Here is a 27,234-nt window from a genome sequence, read left to right as displayed (position 1 = left end):
TGTATCTGGCTGGCAAGTAAAATACTTCTTTTTTTCCCTTGGTGTCAGTTATCATAAAGGACAGGCAAATATATTTTTTGTATTGGGCTGGTAAATTTTCATGACAGTTCAGAAAAGCTGGTGTATTAGGGTATGTCTAAACTGCAGCTAGGAGCCTGCCTCCTTGCCTGGGTAGACAAGCCTCATGCTAGCTCCGCTCAAGCTAGTGCACTAAAAATTAGTGGTGTGGCTGGTGGCTCAGGCTAGCCACCTGAGCTTGGACACAAGCTGCAGCCCATGCTGCAATGACCATACAGCAATTTTTAGCCCACTAGCTCCAGCAGAGCTGGCTTGAGTCTGTCTGTCTGGGCTGTGAAGCACATTGCTAGCTGCAATGTAGACATACCCTTAGGTGGTAAAATCATGGTTGTAAGTTAGCTGTGTGTTTTAGAGGTCTTATTTTTCGCTCTTGTGTTTGTAGTTGTCTTTTTTTTTTTTCTCCTCTAAGATCTTTTTTAGGGGGGTGTGACCTCTGACATAAGAAATGTTGATAGGCAATGAGTTTCTATGTGCAAAACTAGAATGAATCTTCATACACATGTTATTAGCAAGGAAGGCAAAAATACCAGTATCTCAATACTTCTCACAGGGACCTCTTTGCATTTAACACTAAATGGGGTCCCTGTTGGCCACAGTCACCTATGGTAGCAGGAAAGCCCCTGCTTGCTTCAAGAGGAGAGGTAGTGGGCTCCCTAGCAGATAGCTTCATGTGGATGGCCCCAAAGTAGTGGTGGTATTTATTATTATTTATTAATTCTAATAGGGGACGGCCACACTGCAAGGAGAAGTGTGCCTGGAGATGGCCTTTAACTGGCCCTAGTGAGGGGAAGATCTGGGTATGGAGGATCTACGCTGTGTGCAGGTCTCGAGGCAATGATATAGGTCACTCTCTATTTTGTCATTGCATATTGAATTTTCTGGTAATCATGCTTGATGTTGCTTCAGCCATATCATGTCAGATATGCACATTATAACATGCCTAATGTATTTTGGCATGCTTCATGACAATGGCTCCTGTGGAGTTGTTTCAGTATACCATGGCTGCGGACGTTGCTTTTCATGGTTTGTGCCATGGTGCTGTGAGGCTGAATTGGAACACCTTAGGACACATAGTTCGGCTTAGATTTACATATTGTCAGCATTCTCTTACTGTACGTAAGTTTAATGACTTGATTCAGAAAGGATGTTAGTTTAAAATATGGTTATTGTATGTAGCTCATGGAACATCCGAGACATGCATGCATATTTATGTTGAATGCTCCAAGAGATGCATAGAGGAATCCTCAATCAGGGCTCTAACAGAACAATGAAAAATGCTTCTGCAACTACAGGAGGATGACAGCCTGCTATGAGAGTTGTCATTATGTACTTCTGGAAGCAGTAGTTTGCATTTGATATCTGAGTTAAATAGCAGGGATAAAAAATAGCGTTAGTTTGGTTTTAGTTTTCCCTTTTTAAAAGATTTTTCTTTGTTAGCAGTTTTTAAAGGCAATGCAAGTACATATATATGTGAGGTATGATGATTTAAAAAGTGGCATAGTAAAAATTTTATACAAATACATAACCACCAAATACTCATCAATCCAGAAGAGATCTTAAAAAGAGAGAGAGAGAGGGGAAAAAATGCCACAAAACATTTCTCTGGAGTGGGGAGTCAACCCCCTCCAAATCCCCACTGAAGTAATAGGACATGGTGTGTCCCTGATCTAAGGTCAAAAATAAAGTCTGCTTGTTAAAAAGACAAGATTATGTTCTAGTTTCTCTACCGTGTTTCAATTCTCAGTTTTCTAAAAGGGTAATTATGAAAACTGCCATGGTTTTTATAGAAACTTCCAAATTAATCTCCAAAATCAAATTGCTCAGGTGCGTGATTTTCCCCCCCCCCACCCCATTCTAGTGATGCTGCTTGAAGGATCTCTGAGGCCCTGTCTACACTCCCACTTTACAGCGCTGCAACTTTCTTGCTCAGGGGTGTGAAAAAACACCCCCCTGAGCGCTGCAAGTTTCAGCGCTGTAAAGTGGCAGTGTAGACCGTGCACCAGTGCTGGGAGCGACTCCCCTCGTTGAGGTGGGTTTTTTGTTTTATTTTATTTTATTTTTTTTGCTGGTGCCACAACTACACAGCCACATTAAAGCACTGCCAGTGAAGACATACCCTAAATGTTCATGCAGTGTACCCATGCACTCCTTAATCCTTTCTGTGACATTCTTTAACAGATGAGGAGAGACTGGACCCACAACAGTAAAGATAGTGTGAATCCTCACAGCTGCCTTGATCTGTTTCTTCTTTTAAAAAAAAATCTGCAGAGGTCTCTCTGTCCTTCAGCACTCTGAGTATCTACAAAGGCAGAGCTCACAATTGTAAACTTAGTGGCAAAATAAAGGGAAGATCAAAATTAACTGATTGATTGCCTTGTGCCTTGCCATAATGTCAAGCCAACAAAACTATCTCACCTATTGCCCTTTGTGCTGGGGTAAGTCCCACTGATAAAAAGGGCTTACCCTATGGACTTGTCTTCGCTGCACTATTAATTCATTGTTTACTGCTTGTTATAGTTTGAGCTTTGCCCCAATCTTGTCCTTTCCCACACACGCAAATCTCTAGCTCTAGTTAAGTGGTGCCTTAAACTCCAGCTAGCTGGCCCACCCAGGTGTAGGTGGAAGCTTGACTGCAGCTGATGTAGTCCTGTAGTTGGTTTAGATAAGTTTTAATTAGGGCTGGTAATCGCGATTAATTGTTCTGTTAAACAATAGAATACTATTTATTTAAATATTTTGAATGTTTTCTACATTAATATTTATTTTTATTACAAATATTTGCACTGCAAAAAACAAAAGAAATAATATTTTTCCAATTCACCTAATACAAGTACTGTAGTGCAATCTCTTTATCATGAGTTGAACTTACAAATGTACAATTATGTACAAAAAATAACTGCACTCTAAAACAACACAATGTAAAACTTTAGCACTTACGAGTCTACTCAGTCCTACTTCTTGTTCAGCCAATCCCTCAGACAAACAAGTTTGTTTTCACTTGCAGGAGATAATGCTGCCCACTTCTTGTTTACAATGTCACCTGAAAGTGAGAACAGGCATTTGCATGGCACTGTTGTAGCTGGCGTCACAAGATATTTACATGCCAGATGTGCTAAAGATACATATGTCCCTTTATACTTCAACCACCATTCCAGAGGACATGCGTCCATGCTAATGACAGGTTTTGCTCAATAACAATCCAAAGCAGTGTGGACCAACGCATGTTCATTTTAATCATTTGAGTCAGATGCCACCAGCAGAAGGCTGATTTTCTTTTTTGGTGGTTCGGGTTCTGTAGTTTCCACATCTGAGTGTTGCTCTTTTAAGACTTCTGAAAGCATGCTCCACACCTCGTCCCTCTCAAAGTTTTGGAAGGCACTTCAGATTTTTAAACCTTGGGTCCAGTGCTGTAGCTATCTTTAGAAATCTCACATTGGTACCTTTGCGTTTTGTCAAATCTGCAATGAAGGTATTCTTAAAACGAACAACATGTGCTGGGTCATCATCTGAGACTGCTATAATATGAAATATAGGGCAGAATGCAGGTAAAATGGAGCAGGAGACTTACAATTCTCCCCCAAGGAGTTCAGTAACAAATTTAAGTAATGCATTATTTTTTTAACACGCGTCATCAGCATGGAAGCATGTCCTCTGCAATGGTGGCCGAAGCATGAAGGGATATATGAATGTTTAGCATATCTAGCATGTAAACACCTTGTAATGCCAGCTACAAAAGTGCCATGCGAACACCTGTTCTAACTTTCAGGTGACGTAAATAAGAAGCAGGCAGCATTATCTCCTGTAAATGTAAACAAACGTGTTTGTCTGAGCGATTGGCTGAACAAGAAGTAGGACTGAGTGAACTTGTAGGCTCTAAAGTTTTACATTGTGTTGTTTTGGAGTGCAGTTATGTAACAAAAAATAAATCTATATTTGTAAATTGCACTTTCACAATAAAGAGATGACAGTACTCTACAGTACTTGTATGAGGTGAATTCAAAAATACTATTTTTTATTTTTGCAGTGCAGATATTTGTAATAAAAAATAATGAGCAATGTACACTTAGTATTCTGTGTTGTAATTGAAATCAATATATTTGAAAATGTAGAAAAACATCCAAAAATATGGAATAAATTTCAATTGGCATTCTATAGTTTAATAGTGTGATTAAAACTGCAATTAATTGCAATTCAATTTTTTTAAACATGATTAATTTTTGAGTTAATCATGTGAGTTAACTGTGATTAATCGGCAGCCCTAGTTTTAATAAAAGTTTTACTTATTTATAATTATACACAAAAACTACATTAAAGAACTTCTGGCTTCAGTACTGTAGCCCATGGCTAGAATATGCTCCGCTGTTCTGTGGGGATGGTGCATGCTCAGTCCAATCACATGTAGGAGCTGTGAGAGAATGGAGAATGCTCAGAGAGGGCAGAATTTTCAGGGATTTCAGCTGTTAAACTCTAGCAAGTCTTTGGGACCCATATGATCTACAGATATTATTATTTAATAAACTATTAAAATAAAGAGACATGATGGAGTTGACATATATACTTCACAGGGAAAAAACTTATGTGAAAAATAGTTGCCATTATAACCATAACATTTTCAGGTACATTGTTTATGGTCGTGCTTAAAGTTTAGCAGCCCATAAGAGATTCATACTGACAAGCAGTTTTTGTTTCTTGCCAGAATTGCTTTGTTATAATTTACAAAGATATACCACAGTATCTCTTACCTTCCATTTTTTTTCATGTGACATAAATAGTGTTATAGGTTGTTTTATTGGTTGTTTTATTGGTTATCTTACTCAGCAAGTAATAAGAAAAATCTAGTATTACCATTTAAATAACCATTAAAATGCTACATTATCAGACAAATGAACATTCTTAAGATTATGTAAATAACAAAAAGTTTAACCACATCTATCTATAGACAGCTGGATCACATGATATGGCAGGATATTCTTACTCAAAGGACAGTGTGATGAGTTAGCAGTGAGGTGTTTCACATGACTGATAATGCAGAAGTTTCTCGTACCAAAAAGCTTATTAATGTTGGGGCCATGGGCAAAGAATATCTGATAAAGAGGAAACAAGATCAGGATGGATATTTTGGGAGAGAGTAGGATTACAGAAGTCTTTGTGGGTGCTTAACACACAGAACAACTACTCCATGAAGAAAGCTTTGACAAAATTGGGTTATTAGCGGGAATTAATACATGGTGGCAGAGTTTTAAAAAGAGGATAAGAGGGTAGAAAAAGAGAAGAAAACTATGGCACATGGGCAGAGAAGCTAAAATGGCCATGAGGGAAAGATTGAGGCATACAATACAAGGGAGAGAAGAATTTTCTAAATGAAGATGCACTCAAATTTCATTAAAAAGCTTATATGTATAGGACTGCCTTTAAGATGTGATTAAAGTACCAAATCCATTAAATCCAAATATTGAAATCTTCAGATCTCTCTTTTTTTGGGGGGTGCAGGGGGCTGATCAAAAGCCCATGGAAGTATTTTCATTCTGAATGGGCTTGCCATTGGGTCCATGAACACTTGAGATATTTGTGTCTACAAAAGTTGCTAAATGGGCATTGATTTTCGTTATTAATCTGTAGAGAAGTGTCATCCCCAGGTTAAACTACTGAGGTAAAAGAATATGAGGGGTTGTGTTGCGCAGTGACCCACGGAGCTGGGGAAATGGGAGTAGCATGATGAATGGACTGTAAAGATGAACAGGAATTACTCTGAGATAGTATGGCAGCTGGGATGGTTAGCTCTTTTTTGTTTAAAAATAAAATGGCCGTAAGAAATATTCCTGGAGCGCTCTGCTGGATCCGGATGGTCTTAAAGAGACCTTTAGAACTATAACAGATATTCTTGACTTTCCTATACACTCAAGAAGCTGAGATGCATCTACAGTCTGAGGTATGTTCCAAAATACAACGGATGACAAAAAGGATGTGTTTCTAATATGGTTATTTATACTATTGTACAATTTAAACTGCTTTTTGTTTTATATTTGGTATAAATCTTGTTATAAATTTTATGTCCATTCTTTTTCTCATTCATGAAGGATCCAGACAAACCTTTGTCCAAGGGGGAAATTTAACACAAGTGTACCACGAGGTTGAATTTGGTAATTTTTTCAAAATGTGAAGGACTGACCCCTTCAAAGTGTCCAGTGGTGACCTGGGCAGCCCTGGGATCATAGAATTTCAGAAACCTATGTTTAAAAGATCTCAGTCTCCTTTGCTATAAAATGTAATTTATCTTGCAGCGTTATTTTTCTCTATCTTTGACAAAAGCTGATCAGTTCAAATTCTTGACTTTATGTAAAGTGTAAATTATATGTCTATATTGTAGCTTGGATATTGAGGACTTTGGATAAATTACAGTAAAAACATAAGGACTGAAATTTTCAGAGCTACCTAGAGGGATTTCAAGCCTCCAGATTCCCTGTGCATTTTTGAAAATCTCATCCAGGAAGTAGAGCAAAATATTTTTAGTACAGATTTGCCAGTTTGACAGAATTATACCATGTGCAGGGCATCTGGCATTACCGGTAGAAATATGGGGGTAGGGGGGGTTAGACCACAATCTTATGACAATAGTGTGTTACCTTTTTGTTTTTGGCATAGAATGAAACAATTTCTTATCATCTGTTCTCGAGCTATAGATATGCTCTCTGTCGCAGTTTCAGGGTAACTGCACCTTTAATCCCCTCTGTAGTCTCTTTCAGGAATGCCCACTCAGGCCTCTAGCCCTCATCTTTTTCTGGGCAGGGATCCACATCCCTCTCCCTTCTCTTTAGACTTAAGCTATAATGCCTCTACAATGCATGTTGCTTCTCTTGGCAGGTCTGACTAATGACCAGCCCCTGTTCTTTTGTTTCTCTCCAAGAGCGATGACCAGTGAATGACTGCAGTCATGAGTAACATAGCCACACTCTTCTTTCATTTACTTGAGGACAAAAGCATCCAGAGAAAACATATAAAACAATAAAAGGATATAAACACTTTACCAACAGCTCCACATCAGTCCTATGGAGACCCTGGCAGGTTCAAGGTCTTCCAACTCTTCAGCAAGGTTGGGTATCGTCTACACACAAGGTCATCTGTTTTTTTTTGCATCAAAATGAAGGCGCCTCTGCCAGGTTAAACTCAGCCTTCTATACCAAAAGCCCTTTCTTTGTCTCCTTGTGCCTCTGATATCTGAACTTGTATATGCAAACCATCCCAGGGGCGGTACTTCTCTAAAGCTGTTTACAGTCCCCAGGACTGCAATAATCTCCCCCCCCCCCCCCCCCCCACCGTTTTAAGTTCCTGGAGATGCTGTGGTAACCGTCCCCCAGGGAGTTACTCTAGTCCACAACGATAACATGGAACATCGATAATGTTAATAAATAGTCCCCAAAGACACTGTTTGGGATGGAACGAGAGACAAGGTTTTAAGAAGCATGAACAATAGAAATATCATTTGACTTAACTGCGCACATGGTTTTTATTTCAGAGGTGTATAAAATGTTGTTGTCCTAGGCTCTGCTGTGTGAAAGCCTAACTCTGCAAAGTTCTGAGCACCAATGTGATCTTATCCAACCCTCTGGACCAAGTATTGATGGCTAGACAACCCTCCCCCCGAGCTCTTTAGCATGGTGGACTCAAAACCTGTGGGCTTCGAGCCCTGCCCATCCTGTGATGGACTAATCCATTTAAAAAATGGGCACAGTAAGTACTAGCTCCGTCTAGGAAAGTCACACATACCTAGCAGATGCTTGCTTTGCTTCACATTTTCTGGGCAGATGTGTAAGTATTTACCCCAACCCAGGTTCCTTGGTCATGTCAGCAGTACAGGAGAAATTGAAGTGTCCTTAGGGGTACTCTTGGACTAACGGCCCAAAACAACTCGACCTCTTTGGAAGAAAGTCATATTCTTCTGCATGTGGCTAACTGCCAGGCCTTACTGGCCAAGTATGAGTTCCTAATCTGGGACCAAGTGACACCCTTCCTCACAAAGTTTCTGCTAGACAGGAGAGAGGAGCTAAAAGATAATTAAGGAAGGTCAGCTGGTGGCCAGGTTGGCACTACACATTGTAATGTATGCCTCCAACACCGTTGCAAAGTCTCTGGCCACCATGGTGATGAAACACAGAGCGTGATGGCTCCAAGCATTGGGTATCCCAAGAGAGGTACAGGCCACTATTGAAGACTTGCACTTCCAGGGCAAGGAGCTATTTAGCAGGCAGACAAACAGCACTCTGCACTCACTGAAAGACTCAAAGGCCACCTTATGCTGTCTAGGGATTTGCATCTCAGTGCTGTACCACAAGCCTTACTGCCCTCAGTCCCAGTTGAAGCTGTGGACACTGTCTTACAAACACAGGGATCCTGAATACTGGACCAGGAAAAGGCCAAGATAAAGCAGAGGGCACAGCCTTTCCTCTTCCTGATCAGTGCATCCCAATCCTATAGCATGCCAGCAAACTTGACAGCTTGCTCGAGAGCCACATCCAATCCAGTGAATGAGCACTACTTTCAGAATCCACCTCCCTCCATTCCACCAGGCATGATCAGTTGTAACAGGACGATCATTGCCCGTGGCTCTCCCATCCAGTTCCACTCATAACCCCCTACATGCACCTCTCCTCAGGAAAGCCTGCTGCAATCAGAAGTGGCCTTGTTGCTTCATCTAGGAGCCATACAGGAGGTTCCAACAGAATTCAGGGAAAGAGGCAGCTTCTCCTGATATTTCCTCATTCTGAAGAAGAAAGGAGGTCTTCATCGTATCCTAGAGCTGAGGCGACTGAACCAGCACCTACACTGTCCTGAAGTTCAATATGGTAATGCTTGCCTCTCTCATCCTGTCTCTCCAAGCTCAAAACTGGTTCATCTCTGGGAGGAAAGGAACTACACGGTATTCAGAGCTTTATAGTATTACCTTAATAGGGCCAAGCCATTTTTGCTGTCTCCCAGTTTCTTTGTGCTCATTCTGTCCAGGGCATCTCATCGCAAAGAATCTCCAAGTGGATGCATGCAATGCTATCAGTTGGCTGATGAGCCCCTCTCTTCAGACATCAAGCCACACTCACTAGAGCATCTTTCGCTTGCTTCTGAAATGTGTTGGTCTCTGCAGGGCTTTGGAGCTCTGCTCCGGCTCCGCCAGTTCCAGGCAAAAACCTGCAGTTCCACTGCTCCAGAGCTGCTCCGCGCTCCAGCTCTGGGCTCCACTCCAAAGCCTGAGATCTGCAAGGCTGCAACATGGAGTAACCTACTGACTTTCATGAAATAGTATGTCCTTGACATGGCTGCCAGGGCAGATGCCAAGTTCAGGAGAGTGGAACTTCATTCATTGTTTGACTGATTCAGCTGGTGCTCTCTGCCACTGTCCTGAGGGTATGCTGCTGGCCAGCCATCAGCACTGGGATGGTGGGATCCATATGGACATACTCGAAGAAGAAAGAATGTTTACTTACTCTACGGTTAGTGTGGCTCTTTGAGATTATATAAATGTGGATCACAGGACTTGTGCCCCATCCCCACTTTTTGGAATCCTCACCGGCATGGGCTTTGAATTGTGAGGGTATGAGGGAAAATCATGGTTCCCCATGCCCATGCCCTCTTGTGAGAGGCACAGGTTACATGCACGGCCCCAATGGATGCTGATGTACAAAAACATCCAGTGTCGCTTGCATGAGGCACATACACACCTATAGTGGGACCCTCGCCGACTGTAACATCTTGAAGAACTCCAAGTACTACTGTAGGGTAAGTAACTGCTCTTTGTCTACATCCATAGGAGTAAATGGGACAGGAGGGCATTCAGCACGTTGCTGGCTTTGAAAGCTGATCCGATGAATGGTGTATTGATTTGGTATAACTTGAAATTATTAGCTACTTAATTCCATAGTTGAAAATGTTGCTATACCTTTATCTCTCTCTCTCTTCTCCCCCCCCCCCCCAGGCTAAAATAAATTGACATGTGTCTGTGTGAGTTTATCAGAGCATTTTAGGCTCTGCTCTCTATGTTGTTCTTATAAGGAGCTGCTTAGTAGATTTACAATAGTCTGTTTGCTATTTGTATCTTCCTTGCTCTCTCTTTGCTTCTGAATTTTCTTCCTGGGAAACATTCTTAAGACCTTTACTGAAGATGTCAAGGTAGTTTAGAGGAGGAGGGTTGTTCATAGGATCAGTATGCATACTTGTCGCACAAAATCTGTACAGGTTACAAATATGGCTAAAATTAATGAGAACTGAGACCTCCATAATGCGTGTACAGCTACAGAGCCTGATTATATTTTATAGTTTTGACAGCTGTCTAAAAGGGATATCACTGTTTTTATTTTCATTGATTTTATGGATCACAAAAATGTACATTCTACAGCCTCCTTTAAAAAAAAAAAAGTGGGTATGGAAGTGACTCCCTGTAACATTAATTTCAACCTCATGTAACTATTTAACTAGTGCATGCCTTGATAAACAAGCCTGAACATTTATGGGTGCCCAATACCCAAATGTCTTTGTGTGCCTTTAATTAAAACAAAACAAAAACCCCCAAACAAGGTTGTCAAACTGAGCATCATGTATAGAACAAACCCCAGTGCCATTAAAGAGAGCAGAGCAAAACAGAAACAAAAATGACAATCTCCCTTTATTGCTCTGGCACATGAAATAAATATATTACTTCTATACACACGCTAGCAAGAGGGGGTGGAATTTCAAGCTTTGCCGTGGAGGATGACGAAGATCAACTCTGGCATCTGTGAAGGGTGTAAAGAACATAAAATCCTTTTGACTATTTAACTTGTATGGCACTCATCTGCTATGGCAATGAACATTGTGTAAATACCAATATAGATACAGCATTCCAGAATCATAGGTCCTCTATGGAAAATCCTGTTCTATCTTCTCCAGGGCTCTCAGCACTTTTAGTAACAGTTAGCCCCATTGCTCTGATGGATAGTTTTTCAAAGAAAAATTAAAAGTTATGCTAATATAAACCAACTATGTGTTTGGGGTTTTTTTTCTTGTAGGGCATCAGAAGATCACAGTGATTCCAATGTGTTGATGGGAGAGATTCAGTCAGATGAAGAAATTATCAACAGTTCTGATGAGGACGATGACACAAATTCCGATTCTAGCAAAGGGGAGCTTGATCTTCAAGAATATAAGCAGGTGTATTTTGATTTTTAAAGCTGTACTTCGTCAGTATTTTTTTAGTTTCTCATATAGTTTGTAAAGGGAATTTGGGGAATATCTACATAAGAAATGTCTTGTTGTATAAATGTAAACCATCATTTTTCAGATGCTTTTTGCACCCTGATAACAGTAATTTTTTTTAAAGCTTCATACTTGCTGTGGATTTGCAAATGTCCTTGATGTGAAGAACCCATGTTTAGAAATAGTCATAAAAACTGTGCACTGCTCAGTCCATTAATTCATTCTTAACACCTCAAAGAGTTGTGGGCCTGTAGTCCTACACACCACCCACCTGTATATGTAGAGTTCTACAAACTGAAGTAAAGTGTGAAAGAGTCAAACTTGACTGCTTTGTCTGCATGTTTTAGACTGCACATTTACTAAAGCTCTTAATCTCATGCTCTGGACCTTTGAGTCCCAGAGTTTCCTGCTTTCTGCAGGGTGAACTGAAGAACATTGGAAACTGATTACCAGGACTGGAGAAGCCAAAGGGTAGGGACTGGAAAACAAGTCACTAGAACTGCTGAGGCCCTTCCCAGTGCCATCTCATTGGTTTTAGGGGCATGGGCAGGTGAAACTATTGTGATATAGGAGTGTTCCAGCCAAGTGTTGAGGAAGGAAAGGCTACTTTTCAGTGACAAGGTGTGTCCAGCCACACACGCCTTTCAAATCAGTAAACTGTCTTGGGGCAAGTACGCAGTCCACAAATCGTTAGCTTCCTTGGACTGAAACCTATGAGACCCTGCCTCTTAACCAGTGCTCAGCTGCTCTTTTCCAATGGCCAGAGTAGATATAGGCCCAACCCTCACCCTGTTTTGGGGATAATGTAGAATTCCTCTTTCTTGGATTTAAGAGTCACTGCTCTGGCCCACACTACTGGGCTTTCCTAATTGTATCTACGCTATCAAATGCAGAGGTACCCATTAAAGAGGGTTGTTTGTTTGTTTTTTTTCTTCTCTCTGCTAGTCCTGGTTACCTAGCTGGCACATTGCCCATTTAAGCGCCTCAATTCAGTGCCTTCAAAGTAATGAGGTACCGTGTTCCTTTGTGTGCTCTCCACAAGATCCTTCTTAGCAGGCTTGTTCTGCCCCAAGTGCCCTGGAGGCACCTTAGCCATGATGCCTAGGTTCTGGTTCTCTCTTCACTGCTGTGTGTGCTGGATGGCATGTCTTTGGAAGACACTTCCTATGTGATTTCCTCTTTCCATCCCTCCTTCAAGCCAAGGGTGACTGGGTAATAAAGCAACCTTTTTTAATCAGTTGATGATCTGGGGTTCCATCTCCTTTCCTAGGGGCTTCCTTTGCCATCTTTTCTTATAAGCATTAGAGGTTTCTGTCAGCTTCCCAGCATCCCTGAAATCTGCGTGGCTGTAGATTCTGGCATCGGCTTTCCGTCAGCCCGGCTGGGACTGCTGCTTCTTCACCTCCTTACAGGGCAAGTATCTGTTTGCTCTGTGGTGGAATGTTATTTCAGACACCTGCCTGCCAAGGAGAACTCGACATAGGATTTCCCATTGCCAGAAAGAAAAGAGCTCATGTTCAACAAGGTGAAAGTGTTGTGTAACCGCTTTGAATTTCCTCATATTTTTCTGCTAGTGCCCTGACACCTTGATCTTAATAAATCAACTTTTCTCTTGAGTAAGTTGGGGTGCGGCGGGAGTCGGCAGCCCAGCCTGTTCCTGTGTAGCTAACCAAAATTGTGTGTGGGTATATCAGGTAACATCCCAATGTGAATATCTTTCTCACAAGATTCAGAAGGGCATTCCTAGAAACACACAGTGCAACGCTGCTCCGCTCATGAACCATCTCGTGTTTCATAGACTATACTCTTGCCTTCATGTAACTCAGAACGGGTGGTGAACCATCTGGTTTTTAACTTGCTCAGCTGGCCTGTGGCGCGTGGACTCTGACAGCTGCAGATTAACGTTACCAACAATCTGCCTCTTGCTTGAAACTTCTAACAGTTCCTGCAGCTGCAGGGGAAAATGAAACAATCTCTGCATTGGTAATCAGCTGTTGGGTGGGTTTATTTTGTTGGCAAACATATCCAGTCTCTAATGATATTTCTCACCCACAATAGCGGGTACAGTAAACAACTGCTGAGAAAAAAGGGTAAAAACTGAGGTGTTCTATCACCTGAAAACTGAGAGAACTCAAGGCCCAAAATTTGAAGACTATGCTTCAAACCCTCCTGCCTTCCAAATGATTGTCTTCTGACTGAACAAACACAGTGTGGCATTTCCAGTGCCAGCTGATCGGAGAAAAATTTTCCAAATGGTGTTAAAAAAAACAAAACAAAGGGGCAATATCTCAGCTCATGCTTAGTTTGCATTAGTATTTTACTATTGTGTAATCATTACTTTTAAATTAGTTTGCAACTGTCAGTTATAGAGTGTTGACAGTTATTGTTTTGCAAAATCACACACTGCATGTGAGTTTATTCCCACAGTGTTAGCTATGCTCTCCATAAAGAGAGAGAGAAGGATGTGCACCCTATCCTTGTATAAATATAAATGTCCTGAATTTGGTTGGTTTTAGTGATTATTTCTAGACGCTAATATGGGGGCTTTGCTAAATACAAACCTAATCGATATGAATGGGAGAGCTAGGATTTCACTGCTGAAATAGTCTTGTTTCAATGTGGGGGGATAGCTCAGTGGTTTGAGCATTGGCCTGCTAAACCCAGGCTTGTGAGTTCAATCCTTGAGGGGGCCACTTAGGGATCTGGCACAAAATCAGTACTTGGTTCTGCTAATGAAGGCAGGGGTCTGGACTTGATGACCTTTCAAGGTCCCTTCCAGTTCTAGGAGATAGGATCTCTCCATTAATTTATTTATTTATTTAAAATACTAAGGCCTAGCTGAGGATTGTAGAAACAACAATTTGGTTTCCAGCTGTCAATAATTTATATGCTAGTTGCTCTTCGAAGGAGAACTGCAAATCTAGACCAAAGCTTGCAGCATTAGTACTTTGGGGTCTAGCAATGCTACTGATGCCAGTAGGCACTGGTGGGAGAATATCAACTAAAAATGAGGCCTCCTGGATTCTGGCCACAGCTGGGACCCTCATTTGCATTGTGACCTTGAGCAAGTTGCTTTTCTGTGCCTCAAGTTCCCCATGTATAAAACAGGGCTGATACCTACATTGGTAAAGCGCTTTGTGGTCATTGGATAAATGGCACTGAGTAAGTGCAACATGTTACTGTTCTTGTAGCTTCACTAGTTGCTAGGGTTGCCAACCCTCCAGGATTGTCTGGGAGTCTCCAGGAATTAAAGATTAATCTTTAATTAAAGATTATGTCATGAGGAAACCTCCAGGAATATGTCCAGCCAAAATTCACATCCCTACTAGTTGGGTAACAAATTCATAGAATATCAGGGTTGGGAGGGACCTCAGGAGGTCATCTAGTCCAACCCCCTGTTCAAAGCAGGACCAATCCCCAGACAGATTTTTACCCCAATTCCTTAAATGGCCCCCTCAAGAATTGAACTCACAACCCTGGGTTTAGTAGGCCAATGCTCAAACCACTGAGCTATCCCTCCAACATTCAGAATTTAACTTCTCAGATTTTGTAGTCCTTTAGCCGGATATGTGTTGTCCTTACCTTTGTTTGGATTGGACAGTGCCTGGGACATCAGAATAACAAACATACAGTGTATGACTTCTGAAATTCTTAGAGATCAGCAAACCGTCACTTTAATTATTGATGTAACACCCTACAATATTAATAGAAATAAAATTGTATGGGATTGCATCTGCATTACAATCACCTTTTTGAAATAGGAAATGAAGCCATGAACCTTTCAAAGAGAAATATTGTAACCTTATTTCAAACATCATTAACAAGTATATAACAGTGTAATCAAAGCAGCTAAAGTTTTAAGGTAAATCACTCAGTGCCTGCTCTTTTACTACTCTTCTGCATATGATTTCACCAGAACTTCAGCTTGCTATTGTTTTGTTCTCTGTGTTGCATACCTGCATATCTATGATTTATTTTCATTTTATCTCTCCTTTAACTCCCCATTGTAATGGAAAACCTACATTGTTAATAGACATAGAGCCAGCTGATAACTGCTAAGCAGGTGGCAAGCCAGGGCTGCTACTATAGAGATATAGTTTAAAAAAAAAAAAAAAAAAAGCAAACTGTACACACAATTAGACTCTGCAAAAGCATCTTTGCATGCCTGTCAGCTTGCCCTCATTTTGTTTGCTGTACCACATTCTTGGAATTGGTATTAAGCTTTAGCCCTGATGCTGCAAGCTACTCTGTCTAGGTCGATTCCTCCACCCACATGGAGCTCCATTGACTTCACTGGAGCTCATCAAAAGTCTATCACAGGGATTATCATCTCCGTGTTGTTGGGTGACAGCTTGCAGGGCCTGGGCCTCAGATTGTAAATTCTCTGGTGCCTTTTATACATGTTTGTACAGGATCTGGTGCAATTGTGCTGTAATGCAAATAATTCCACATTCCATTTTATTAGCCAGTATCTTAAATATTCATATTTCTGTCTTTTTTTTCTCTCTCTTACACTCATAAGACTGGGGATTCAGTATTTTACACTTATTTTGCACTTTTCTTTTTGAGGGATCCCATAACAATTCAAGGATTAAAATATCAGATGAGATAGCTGGGTGTGGAGGTTGGTTGTGAGAATTCTCATATTTTTGGCTTGGGAAAAAATGAGAGTGGCATTCTACGGCGATTGGATTAAACAGAACACTATTATAATTCAGGCCCTGTGCTATCATATAATGTTGAGGGGTGCGTATGCATATATTTGTGTGTGTGCATGTGTTTCAGGAGTGATCTCTTATTTTACAAAGATTACATTTCTTCTATACAGTAGACTTGCTAGCTAAAGAAATCTGATTGTAGTTAATTTTAGTTCTTTTTTTTAGATTTAATAAGGCAGATTCTCAATAGTTAGTATTACCTTGAAAAGAAAAAAGTTATTTCCTGTTACATTTTTGGCTTTATTAAAAGCAGCATGAAAAAATTAACAAAATCTGTGTTCATCTCTTGACAAATGTTCCTAAAACCCATTTGAATTTACTGCAGATTTATATACCGTATTCACAAATGAGCCAATTAAATTATTATGGATATAGAGTATTATCCACACTTCACTTCTTTCAATAGCTGACAGCTGTCACTTTCAGTATGGGCTCTGATGCTTTCCAGAGTTTCTAGACAGGGATGCTAGTGCTTATTTATAGATTAGCATTTACACATCATTCTATCCAATTATATTCTAAATTCAATTTCACAAGACGTAATCTCTGAATACTAGTAGACTTTGGAGCAGTATAAAGTGATATTTTTGGTAGGAAATTTGGCTTGAAGTTGATCTTTGCTATTTGTTTGTGAGTACACAGTGTAACATGTAATTTTATCTGCAGAGCAAAGCAGCTGGAAAGAAAACGAAAGTTTACCATATTGCCAAGGAGATCATGAGCTCGGAGAAAGTGTAGGTGTTAATGCTAAACTCAAAATACTTACTCAGTTTATTTTAATTCTGCAGTTCAAAAAAGTAATTATTTGCTTTTTATTACTTTTCTAACAGATTTGTGGATGCGCTAAAGCTCTTGCACATTGTAAGTATCTAGTAAAAAATTTTATGTTCTTCTCTTAAAGTTCAGCATTTACACAGTATTGTACTGAAGTGTATTTTCTTTAATATTTCCTCATTTAAAACACTGAATAAACCTAATTAGGCAGCAGTATAAAAAAAATTCTAAGTTGCTGGCATTTTTCCCTAACAAGTATAGTGGGTAAATGTGTGGTGGTATCCCCCTTGATGCTCATGCAAAATTTCCATGTAAGCTATTGGGAGTTTGGATTAAATGTTAGAATATGCCCCTAATTGTTTTACTATAGCTCCTTATTTGTTAATGAACTATCTGGTTGTTCGGCAAGAATAATTCTTTCTCCATAAATAGTAGTATGAAAATTTTTGATTAAAAAAACCTTTTAAAATTATTTTTTTTTTACCAACTTGAATATGTACAATGTATGTAAAAATACTTTACCTGATTCTTAGATAATCTATTTAAATCTGGGCTTTTGTACTGCAGTCATCATCATAGTACTGTATGTTTTGAGCTATAACTCTTTACAGGTATGCATTTTGGAGTTTGGCTTTCTAACATATTAGAAGACATACAGCAAAAAGTATTGGAAATGGATTGTATAAACAGAACTACTAAGTTAAGAGTACACAATTTTTTTACATCACAAGAGTGTACTGATAAAGGTTATAAGAAATCATATTTTTTCAGTTTTCTTCACTCTGCCTCTCCTGAGTAGTTTTTCCCCGGGCGGGAAGGAGAGGTAGTTCTACATATTAAACATTTCTGCTTTTACCTAATGAGTCTCTTGTGCAGCACATTCTGCCAGATTGGAAACAAGGATGCGTTTTTTCTGTGCCTGTAAAAGAGACATCCTCTCTAACACAGGAAACAAAACTATTACTAAACCACCTGTTGATTTCTGTTATATTTTTGAGTAATTGTTCTCTGAGTCTGTTAGGGCTTGAACTTTAAAAGACCGTGTCAGACAGTAATGACCAATTTATAGTTTACAACCAGCGTTGTACCTAGTCCAGGCACCAAGCATCTTAAATACCTGTTTGGGGAATTGAGCATAAGGCACTATGAACAGATAATGTTTAAATAGCAAGGTTGTAAGTTTTTAATTAGTTGCTAGCTGTAAAATAAACTGAATGTCAGAATGTTCTCAAATGAATGCGGGCTCTTGTTGGCTCAGGGACAAATATCAGAACATAAAGGCAGTGTAATCTAGTGGAGAGGATGCTGACCTGAGTCTCAAATCTGGGATCTAGTCTCTAACCTCTGCCATTGATCTGTTGTGTGACCTTAGGCAATCACTTCAGTTCTCTCTGCCTGTGTTTGTCTGTTTAGATCATAAGCTCTTTGAGGCTGGGACTGTGTATGCTGCCGATCACAATGGGGCTGTGATTTCAATGAGTCTCTAGGAGCTCCAATATAAATAATAATAGACAGTTTAGTCTGGAAAAGCTTCATCAGTGCAGCCAGGACTGTCTGGGAAGCATTTTTTTTTATTTTCATTAAAAGGAAAATCACCATCCCTATTGGCAGAGTTTATGGAAACCCAGTATTGTGTTTAAATGGAACAGTACTCCCAGGGAATCTGACTGTCCACAAGAATGATGCAAAGCCACTTAAAAGACAATTATGAAAGTGAGGTTCTATGTGGAAAGTAACTTTGCAGCACTGCCGTTGTGGGATTTCACTTTTATTGTGTCTCAGTAGTTTTTGTCTCACTTGTTTAGCTTACTCACTGCCAGCCAAGGAACTCATCTTGGGCTCCCAAAGTGAAGCCTGGGCCCTTTCCACCCTGTGCTTCATCACCTGTAATAAAGGTTCTTCAGGCCAAATGAGGCCCAGTGCGTTTCTTCAGCTGCAGCTACTTGGAGCTGAGTAGCAATTCTTTGGATGGTGTACAGAGTGGAGGAGTATTTAGCTCACAAAGGCTAGGTCTACACTAAGGGGGGGGGGTCGATTTAAGATACGCAAATTCAGCTACGCGAATAGCATAGCTGAATTTGGCGTATCCTATTTGACTTACCCCGCTGTGAGGACGGCGGCAAATCGACCGCCGCGGCTCCCCTGTCGACGGCGCGTACTCCTCCTGACGAGGTGGGAGTACGTGCGTCGATTCAGGGATCGATTTATCCGTCTAGATGAGACGCGATAAATCGATCCCCAAGAGATCGATTTCTACCCGCCGATCCGGGCGGGTAGTGTAGACTAGCCCTCAGTCTTAGCAACATTGGCTCTGCAGCACTAACAGGAGTAAAGAGCAGTAAACTCTTATTTTTGCCACTGAAATCAACAAGCATAATGCTGAATACACCCAGGGAGCAGGTCTGAGTGAGAAGGTGCCATTTTACGCAATCATTTTTAAGAGCACTTGAAGTGAAAGTTAAGGTAATTGAGGATGGGGATATAGGTGCAGGCTGGCTATACATAACCGAGTCTAATTTTGTTTGCATTTTGTTGATTATATTAACTAAATTGCTTTAGCTGAAACAACTCCTCCAAGCACTCAAAGAGCCCATCTGAAGGCTGTTTTTATTTTTTATTTCATGAGAAGAGCAAAAAATTAATACTTAAGACAAAGTGTTTGATCATATAGAAAATGTTTTGGTTTGGGATCATTTATAGAATATCATGAATTAATGTAAGCATTGTGTTTGCTATAAAGGTGCTGATTGAGATACTGGCCTTCAATTTTGCACAATGAAGTTTGCCAAAATGTGTTGGGTCAATGGAGTTGTTCCGGGGTGAATGACCCATTTAATTGTAATCCTGTCTCCTCGCTCCTTCTTTGAAGGATGAAATTCTATTTAAGTGCAGAAACTTTGCTCTCAGGAGCTACAAAAAACAAAACACTTAAATCAAAACAGTGTGCAGCTTGGTGCTATACTATCGTTTAGGGTCAGTTTATGGCTGGCCTGTGCAGGGGTATGCTCTAGCCCAGGGGAGGACGGAAGGTACTTCCATAGAAGACAGCTCTCATCTAGCTGCAAAGCATTATGGAGCCCAAGGAACAAGCAAATTGTCCACCACTGGCTGAAATGTTCCATACCCCAGAAGGCCAGGGGGCCTACACACCGTTTACCCTGTGCATTTGTAAGCCAGCACCCTTTCCCACCCTCCAGTATCCAGGAGGTATTACATATTGCGTAGGCCAAATGGCTCCCTTCACAGCACTCAGTAGGTATATGGGTGTGCCCCCTTACTAGTGCCCTCCAGCTCTCAAAGCCTCATTTAGCCTTATGGGCTGTAGAGTGAACAAAATTATACAGTGAACATTAGGGGGTCTTCCAATTGTTGAATTGCTGTCTGCATTTTGTCTGCTAGAGTCTCTGGGTTAGTCATTTCTTGGTTGTCTTTACCCATATGCCAGTGTAATGCATTAGATACACTCCCTGTTCTACAGAGCTTGTCTTCCAGGGTGCTTGTACAATGCCTTGCACGCCAGGGACTGATGGAGGTCTTTGCATGCTACTGTAATACAAATAAACTGTTTGCTACTGGTGAGTTATAATAGCGAGGAGCTGGTAAAAAGAAAACCGGCGGCCCATCAACGGACATTAAATCAGCATTTTTTAATGGCAGATCTAGCAAGTCACCTGCTGTGAGCTTGATGGATGTTGAGTTTAGAGAATGCTTGCTAAGCAAGGCTTGCACACTCCATTTGAAATTTGAGCTTTCACTAAGCCGAAGTGAATTAATGCTCATGACCCTAGTTTTCCTTTAAGATTTACACAAGGCTATAACAGATTATGCTGCAGGGTCAAGATTGTCATAAGTGATTTTAGGTGCCTTGCTCTTTGGGGGCCCAACTTGAGACCTGGCAAACGGTACCTGATTTTCAGAAAGTGCTGAGCCATCCACCTTCTGAAAATTGGGTCTCTTTAAAGTATCTCATGTTGGGCACTCAGTCACCAGTCTCTTGGCCTTTATCTTGTACACAACAGGAAAAATTCAAGATGTCTTATGTTCTCCTCTTCCAGCTCCTAATATGCATGCATGAAAAGGCATCTTGAAATGTTAACGTGTTTGACAGGTTACATACAGGAACAAATTTTCAAAAAGTGGTCACTGATTTTGTTTGTTTGCAGACTGGGTATTTAGGCACTGAACTACAGAGTTGCAGTGACTGCATATGCAAGAGGTAGAAGCCAATTGAGTCTGGCTGAAAATTTGGACCATAGATAGGGAAATAGCTGCTTCTCATACATGTGTGTAATGCACAAATGCATACTGACAATATGTGGGATTTATTTTGAACTCTCCAATTCAGTATGCAGCATAGGCTAGCTCAGTGGCCCTCAACCACTTTCTGGTGGAGTTTCTCTCCTGTGAAGAATTGGCAGGTGGGTGCCACCTCTTTTTGTCCCCATCAGCCATGCCCTCATATATTAGCTGCCATTTCTTCTTCTTCTGTCCATGTTTTCCCCGGTCCTTTTCTGCCTCTGATTGATGTATCTCTCCCTCCCTCTTCCCCCCCTGTTCTTTTTTGCTGTCTCTGTGACTCCTCGTCAACAAAAGGCTACAGACTACTTAGGATGGGAGCATCTCCTTGGTTTCACTTAAGGCCAGATGCATATACTCTTGCAATTTAGCTGAGTGCTGGGAACAGAGGAGAGAAGCTTGGGCCTGTGGGTTGCTGCCTGAGCCTGTAGCCCCATCCCCATGAGTTGCTCCTACATCTATTTGTGTTAGGGGCCACTGCTATAGCAGGAAGACAAGGCAGGTGGCTTTCCAAGAGCCACCCAAAGCATTACCCACAAGCACATTCATATTTGAGAGGTGTGGATCTGAGGTCATGAAACTTTATCTCCTCTGCCTGTGCACTTTCGTTGGGCTAAAATGGGGCCATGCTCACCAGTTTGGGAACTCTGGGTTAGCTTGTTGCTGTTCTCGCAGCGTATTTACACTATAAAAATACTTTATTCTCTTAGAAATCTAAAGATTGGACTCAGACTTCACAATGTAAACTAAATGGCAGTCAAATACTACAAAGAAGCGATCATAATAGATCTGGGGGAGCAGTATGGAGTACAGCACTAAGCACAAGGCTGGGAGCAAGGAACTCCTGAGCTCCAATCCTAGCACTGGCAGTGATTTGTTGTGTGGCCTTCGGCAGTTCTCTGAACCTCTCTGCCTCAGTTTCTCTGTCTGTAAAAAGTAATATTTACCTACCTGCCAGATGTAAGGTGAGGATGCCAGTACAGCTCTCTAAACTACTGGAGTGCTTTAGAATTGCTGAATGGTGGTGTCAGATCTGGTCGAGACATTTAATAATGAATTACAACTGTAGCTAGATTATAAAGAGATGTTAATGAAATAATTTGGTCTGGCAGGGAGCACTGTGGGTTATCTAGTCCATTCTCTGCATTAGGATATTGTGAACATCTCCCCAGTCAGATAATTGACTATGTTGTAAAAATTAAGTATCTTATGCTATTAAAGACCTGTGAATTATTGTACTAGTCATGAAAACGGCATAGAATTACTTGTCAGCTTTCCAGGACTGATGAGGTAATTCGTATAATTGAAAAACAGTACAATCAACATGTACTGACCTCATTATAAAGTATCACTGATATAGTTCAGTATATGTATTGATCTTTTGTATTAAATATGTGTTTGCAAGATCTATTACAACTATGTCCCATGCAGTCGCACTTGCAGTTTGCCATGTGGCAGCCTGGCCCTTTCCTAGAATGTAAAAGTTTGTGTGTGTGCACTCGTGCCCTGAAGAATGTCCAAATGCAGAAAAATTTCTGACACCAAACTGATATTTGAGCTCTTTGGATTTGTACTTAAGCAGGAATTGCACATTAACTGAAAGGTGTTTCTGCTGATGGTGTGTTTATGTATGACAAGAAGTATGTGACTATAAACCAGGGTGAACATGTGAATGGAGCCCAAGCAAAAGGATGCCAGGATCAGCATTAAATTATGCAGTTGTCTGTCTTTTTAAATTGCAATTTAAAAAAAAAAAAGACTTTCTTTTTATCTCTTTTCTGACACATCTTGCTTAAACAATGTCTCTCTCTCGCCCTGTGCAGTCAAAAAGCGTCTGATCCATGCTTTTCTGAATAGTGGAATGTTAATTTCACAAATTTTAAATGAACTATATATATATGCAGTTGTACAGAAATCCGAAGCCCATATGGGCTCAGGCCAGCAGTTTAGTGAAAGTTCAGCATGTGGTTAAGGTGGATCGGAAATTGGGTCCACATCTTTTCCTTAGTTTCCCAGGCTAACACTAAGTTATAGGGGTCACTTGTCATGGCCTTGCACTTGCAACACTCTAGTGCAGGGGTCGGCAACCTTTCAGAAGTGATGTGCCGAGTCTTCATTTATTCACTTTAATTTAAGGTTTCGCGTGCCAGTAATACATTTTAATGTTTTTAGAAGGTCTCTCTCTATAAGTCTATATATAATATAACTAAGCTACGGTTGTATGTAAAGTAAACAAGGTTTTCAAAATGTTTAAGAAGCTTCATTTAAAATTAAATTAAAATGCTGAACTTAAGCTGCCGGCTCAGCCCGCTGCGGGCCTGGGGTTCCGTTCATGTAAGCCGGCAGCGGGCTGAGAGGGCCGGCGGCTGGGACCCCGGCTGGCAAGGGGCCGGCAGCCAGAACCCCAGATTGTCAGCGGGCTGAGCGGGGCCGGCGGCTGGGACCCCAGCTGGCAAGGGGCCGGCAGCCAGAACCCCAGACCGGCAGCGGGCTGAGCGGGGCCAGGGGGCGAGACCCCAGACCAGCGGCGGGCTGAGCGGGGCCAGCACCCCAGACCAGCAGCAGGCTGAGCGGCTCAGCCCCCTGCCGGTCTGGGGTTCCGTCCACTGGCTCCTACCAGCCAGGGTCCCGGCTGCCGGCCCCGCTCAGCTCGCTGCCGGTCTGGGGTTCTGGCTGCCGGCCCCTTGCCAGCTGGGGTTCCAGCAGCCGGCCCCGCTCAGCCCGCTGCTGGCCTGGTGCTCGGGGTGGGGATGTGGGGAGTGGAGGAGTCAGGGCAGAGGGTGTGGGGCGGGGCTGGGTATGTCTGGAGGGTGCAGGAGTCAGGGCAGAGGGTGTGGGGGGGCTGGGTATGTGTGGAGGGTGCAGGAATCAAGGATGGGGTCATGGGGGGGATGCAGGGGGCTGGGGTGCAAGGGGGGTGCAGGGGTCAGGGCAGAGGGCTGGGGGGGGGGCTGGGATCACGGCAGGGGGCTGGAGGGATACGCCCCGCTTCTACCCTCCTTCCCCCTGCCTATTCTCCGCCTCCTTACCGGTCTGAGCAGTGAGGGCGCTGGGGCTGCTCTTCTCCCCTCCCTCGCAAGGGCCATCGGGGGGCAGGGAGGGAGAGGAGGCAGGACTCGACGCAACACGCTGGGGGAAGAGGTGGGGGAGGGGGAAGCTTGGCTGCCGGCGGAGCCTGCCCTACAGCAGCAGCCGGCAGGACCAAGCTTGCTTCTGCCCCCGCCAGAGAGAGCGGTAGGCGGGGGTCGGAGAAGAGCGGGCTGGGTCGGGCAGGATTTTTAATGGCACGCTGCTGCCTGCCGGGGTCCGGCTCAGCCCACTGCCGGGGTTCGACAGCAGGCTGAGCGGGACCCCGGCAGGCAGCAGCGTGCCATTAAAAATCGGCTCGCGTGCCATCTTTGGCACGCGTGCCATAGGTTGCCGACCCCTGCTCTAGTGAGAGGGATACAAGTCACTGTGACACAAGGCCTTTCTGGGAGAGAAGGAGAAGGGTACGTGGTGATGACAAATGATTCATAACAGGGTCAGTGCTATTTCAAGTTCCACAGTTGCCTAATTAGGAGAGGAAATGGTGTCAAAGGATTGTTGACTCCAGAGTAGCTCAGACATTGCTACGAAGTGCTGGCAAGGGTGTAGTTTAAAAAAAAAAAAAAAAAAAAAAAAGGGCAAGCCCATTCATGCATTTGTTAGGCGTGTCTTACCAGACATTCACTGAAAAATGAAGTATTTGTAAGTAATTTACAACTTATTGGAGTAACTGAGCTCCCCCAGGAGCCACTGGTTACTCTACTGGATAGTGCCACTTGAGGCAATCTGTAATAGAAATGGGTGCCATTGTGTAACACACATTCCGGTGACAACCAGATGTGCTTTCATCTCAAAGTAGGGAAATGAAGGGAATCTCTTTTGTGTACACAACGAAAGGAGACACAAGAAAATTACAATTGGACCAGAATATAACATCATAATGCTGGATCCTGCAAACAGCATTGCATGAAGCAGTTTGGAGCATCTGGGCCATTGTTATTATTTATTTACCTTTGAAAGGAAAAAATAATCCTGTTAAGAAACTGCATGTCAACATACCTTTTTATTTTTACAGACACACAAACCAACACCCACATATTAATATAATATTTATATGTGTGTCACATATCATGTGAAACTTCTGTCTTGTCACAAATGGTACTATTCAATTGAGTAAATGTCTCATTTTAAAAAGTGAATATTTTAGCTTTTTTAAAAATACAGCCTGAGTAGAGTTCAATTTATTTTATTTGAGGAGTGTTTTTAAATATAAAGTATGATGCCTAAAAATTCACTTTAATGTTGTTGCTGCGTTACTTCAAACAGAATACGTTGCCTGTGGCAGCTAGGGTGATGGCCTTTGAACAATTCAGTGCAGGAGGAGGCTTTAGCAATGTTATGTTCTGCTATAGCTATAAAATCTGTGAGTGTAATGCGGATTATTTCAATGTGATACTGATCACTGAGTGCCAAGTATACATATATATGTTAACTTTAATAGTGATGATTTATGTTAAGAAAGTTGGGCATGTTTTTCTCTTTAGTAGTGAACAGATTAGCTTTAGAGGGAAGCAGGCAAGTGCATTAAATTAACTTCACTGTAATTCTTAAATTACTGCTCTTCTTGTAGGGAAAAACTATCCTTGTATTGAATGACATGCATTTTCTTGGAGTGAAGTTTCATTTTTCTCTATTTTCTATTTATTTAACTATATTAAAAATGCAGACATTCTGGGCTCTCGCCACATGTATACAATGTTAATGAATTTCATAATCCGTGGACCAATAGCTCTGAACATAGACACAGTCACCGCATTCTCCTATCCATTTCATTCCCCCTCCTATCCCCACCCTCACTCCTCAGGCTTATGCTGTCTGCCTTCAAATCTTTTTAATTTCAGCTCAAGATGAACCTCAGGAGGATTACTTCAAAAGAGCTGCCAGGTCATAAATAAATTTGTAACATGACTGTTATAACCAATGCACAGTGCATGTTCAATAACAGTGATTTGATAATTCCCAAGAAATCTGAACCTTTTCTCCTTATTTTTTTTCGTTTAGCCGTCTGGTTTGTCACCAGTTGTAGGTTTAATTTGATTTGCCTTGTATCTCCTATACTACCTCTCTTTCCTCTCTGCAGTAGTTCCTCTGTTGATTTATTAGGGACTGGGCTGACAATCAAGCATCTTGACTGGCTATTATTTGGATGATTAAGTCACATGGTCTTATCCAAAGCTCACTGAAGTTAATTATGACCTCAGTGGGCCTTGGATCATCCCAGAGAGAGCACCAAGGTCTCCTGTGCCCAAACACATGCCAGAGTCTTCATATGCTATACCAGTAACTTAAATAAATGGTGCTTAAAACTGACTCTCTATTCCTCTTCCAGTGTCTTGTGAGGAAGGAGCTGCTTCTGCTGATTGCATTGTATATAAACAAGCTTTCATGCATTGTGCCTTACAATGGATTAATAAAATTCTTGCTTTGTCCTCTGGCATAAGTTATGTTTTTTTGGGGGGGGGAAGACGCCCTCTAAGGCTGAGCTACAAACAGAGAGATCCAACATTTACTAGTCTCATGCTGGCTTATGTATCAGATTCAGTAAGTGTCTGCTCTTGCTAAGTGTACCAGTTACAAGTACTAAACATGATGTATTTTGCCCAAAGCTCTTCAGAACTCCTGTATTTAGGCTGTATTAGTCATTGCAATTCCTTGTATCATTTCAGCATTAAGCAGTGCCCTAAAGCTGTGGGTCAGGTCATAGGAAGGTTCTGAATGAGTCATGGGCCCAGAGGGGAGGCCTGGGAGTGGGGGTGTTGGAGAGCAAGCCCGCCCTGCACTCACCTCACAGCAGCGGCTCCTGTCCCAGGAGGCTGGGCCTGGCTCTGCGCTCCAGGTGTTGCCACCTGGCATACGGGGTCACAACACCACTTGGGTTTTGGCCTGGTCACCCCTCCATCATGATGGCCAGGCAGCCAATGCCTCTTCTCTACAACAAGTTGGGTTGTGGTACCAGAGCAGAGGGTGCTGCTGCAGATGGTCTGTGCCCCCCTCGGCAGAGCAAGGAGGAGGCTGTGGATGGGAAAGAGGCTACTGTATGATTTTTGGTGGTCCCTCTCCACAG

At 41.9% G+C, this 27,234-nt stretch overlaps 1 protein-coding gene across 1 annotated transcript in view; it reads left to right on the top strand.

Moving 5' to 3' along the window:
- The window catches only part of FGD6 (FYVE, RhoGEF and PH domain containing 6), a gene marked incomplete at its 5' end in the record, with an annotated part of 91,078 nt that overhangs the window by 13,828 nt on the left and 50,016 nt on the right, over positions 1–27,234 (top strand). The window contains 3 exons of the mRNA XM_065421358.1: positions 11,109–11,250; positions 16,680–16,747; positions 16,844–16,874. Of these exons, the coding sequence (XP_065277430.1) occupies positions 11,109–11,250; positions 16,680–16,747; positions 16,844–16,874 (241 nt within the window). The remainder of the gene's footprint in view (positions 1–11,108; positions 11,251–16,679; positions 16,748–16,843; positions 16,875–27,234) is intronic.

Source organism: Emys orbicularis, chromosome 1, assembly GCF_028017835.1.
Source record: "Emys orbicularis isolate rEmyOrb1 chromosome 1, rEmyOrb1.hap1, whole genome shotgun sequence".
In the NCBI taxonomy this organism is placed as follows: domain Eukaryota; kingdom Metazoa; phylum Chordata; order Testudines; family Emydidae; genus Emys; species Emys orbicularis.
The sequence above is the reverse complement of the archived record's forward strand: the minus strand, read 5'-3'. Positions and strand labels throughout refer to the sequence as shown.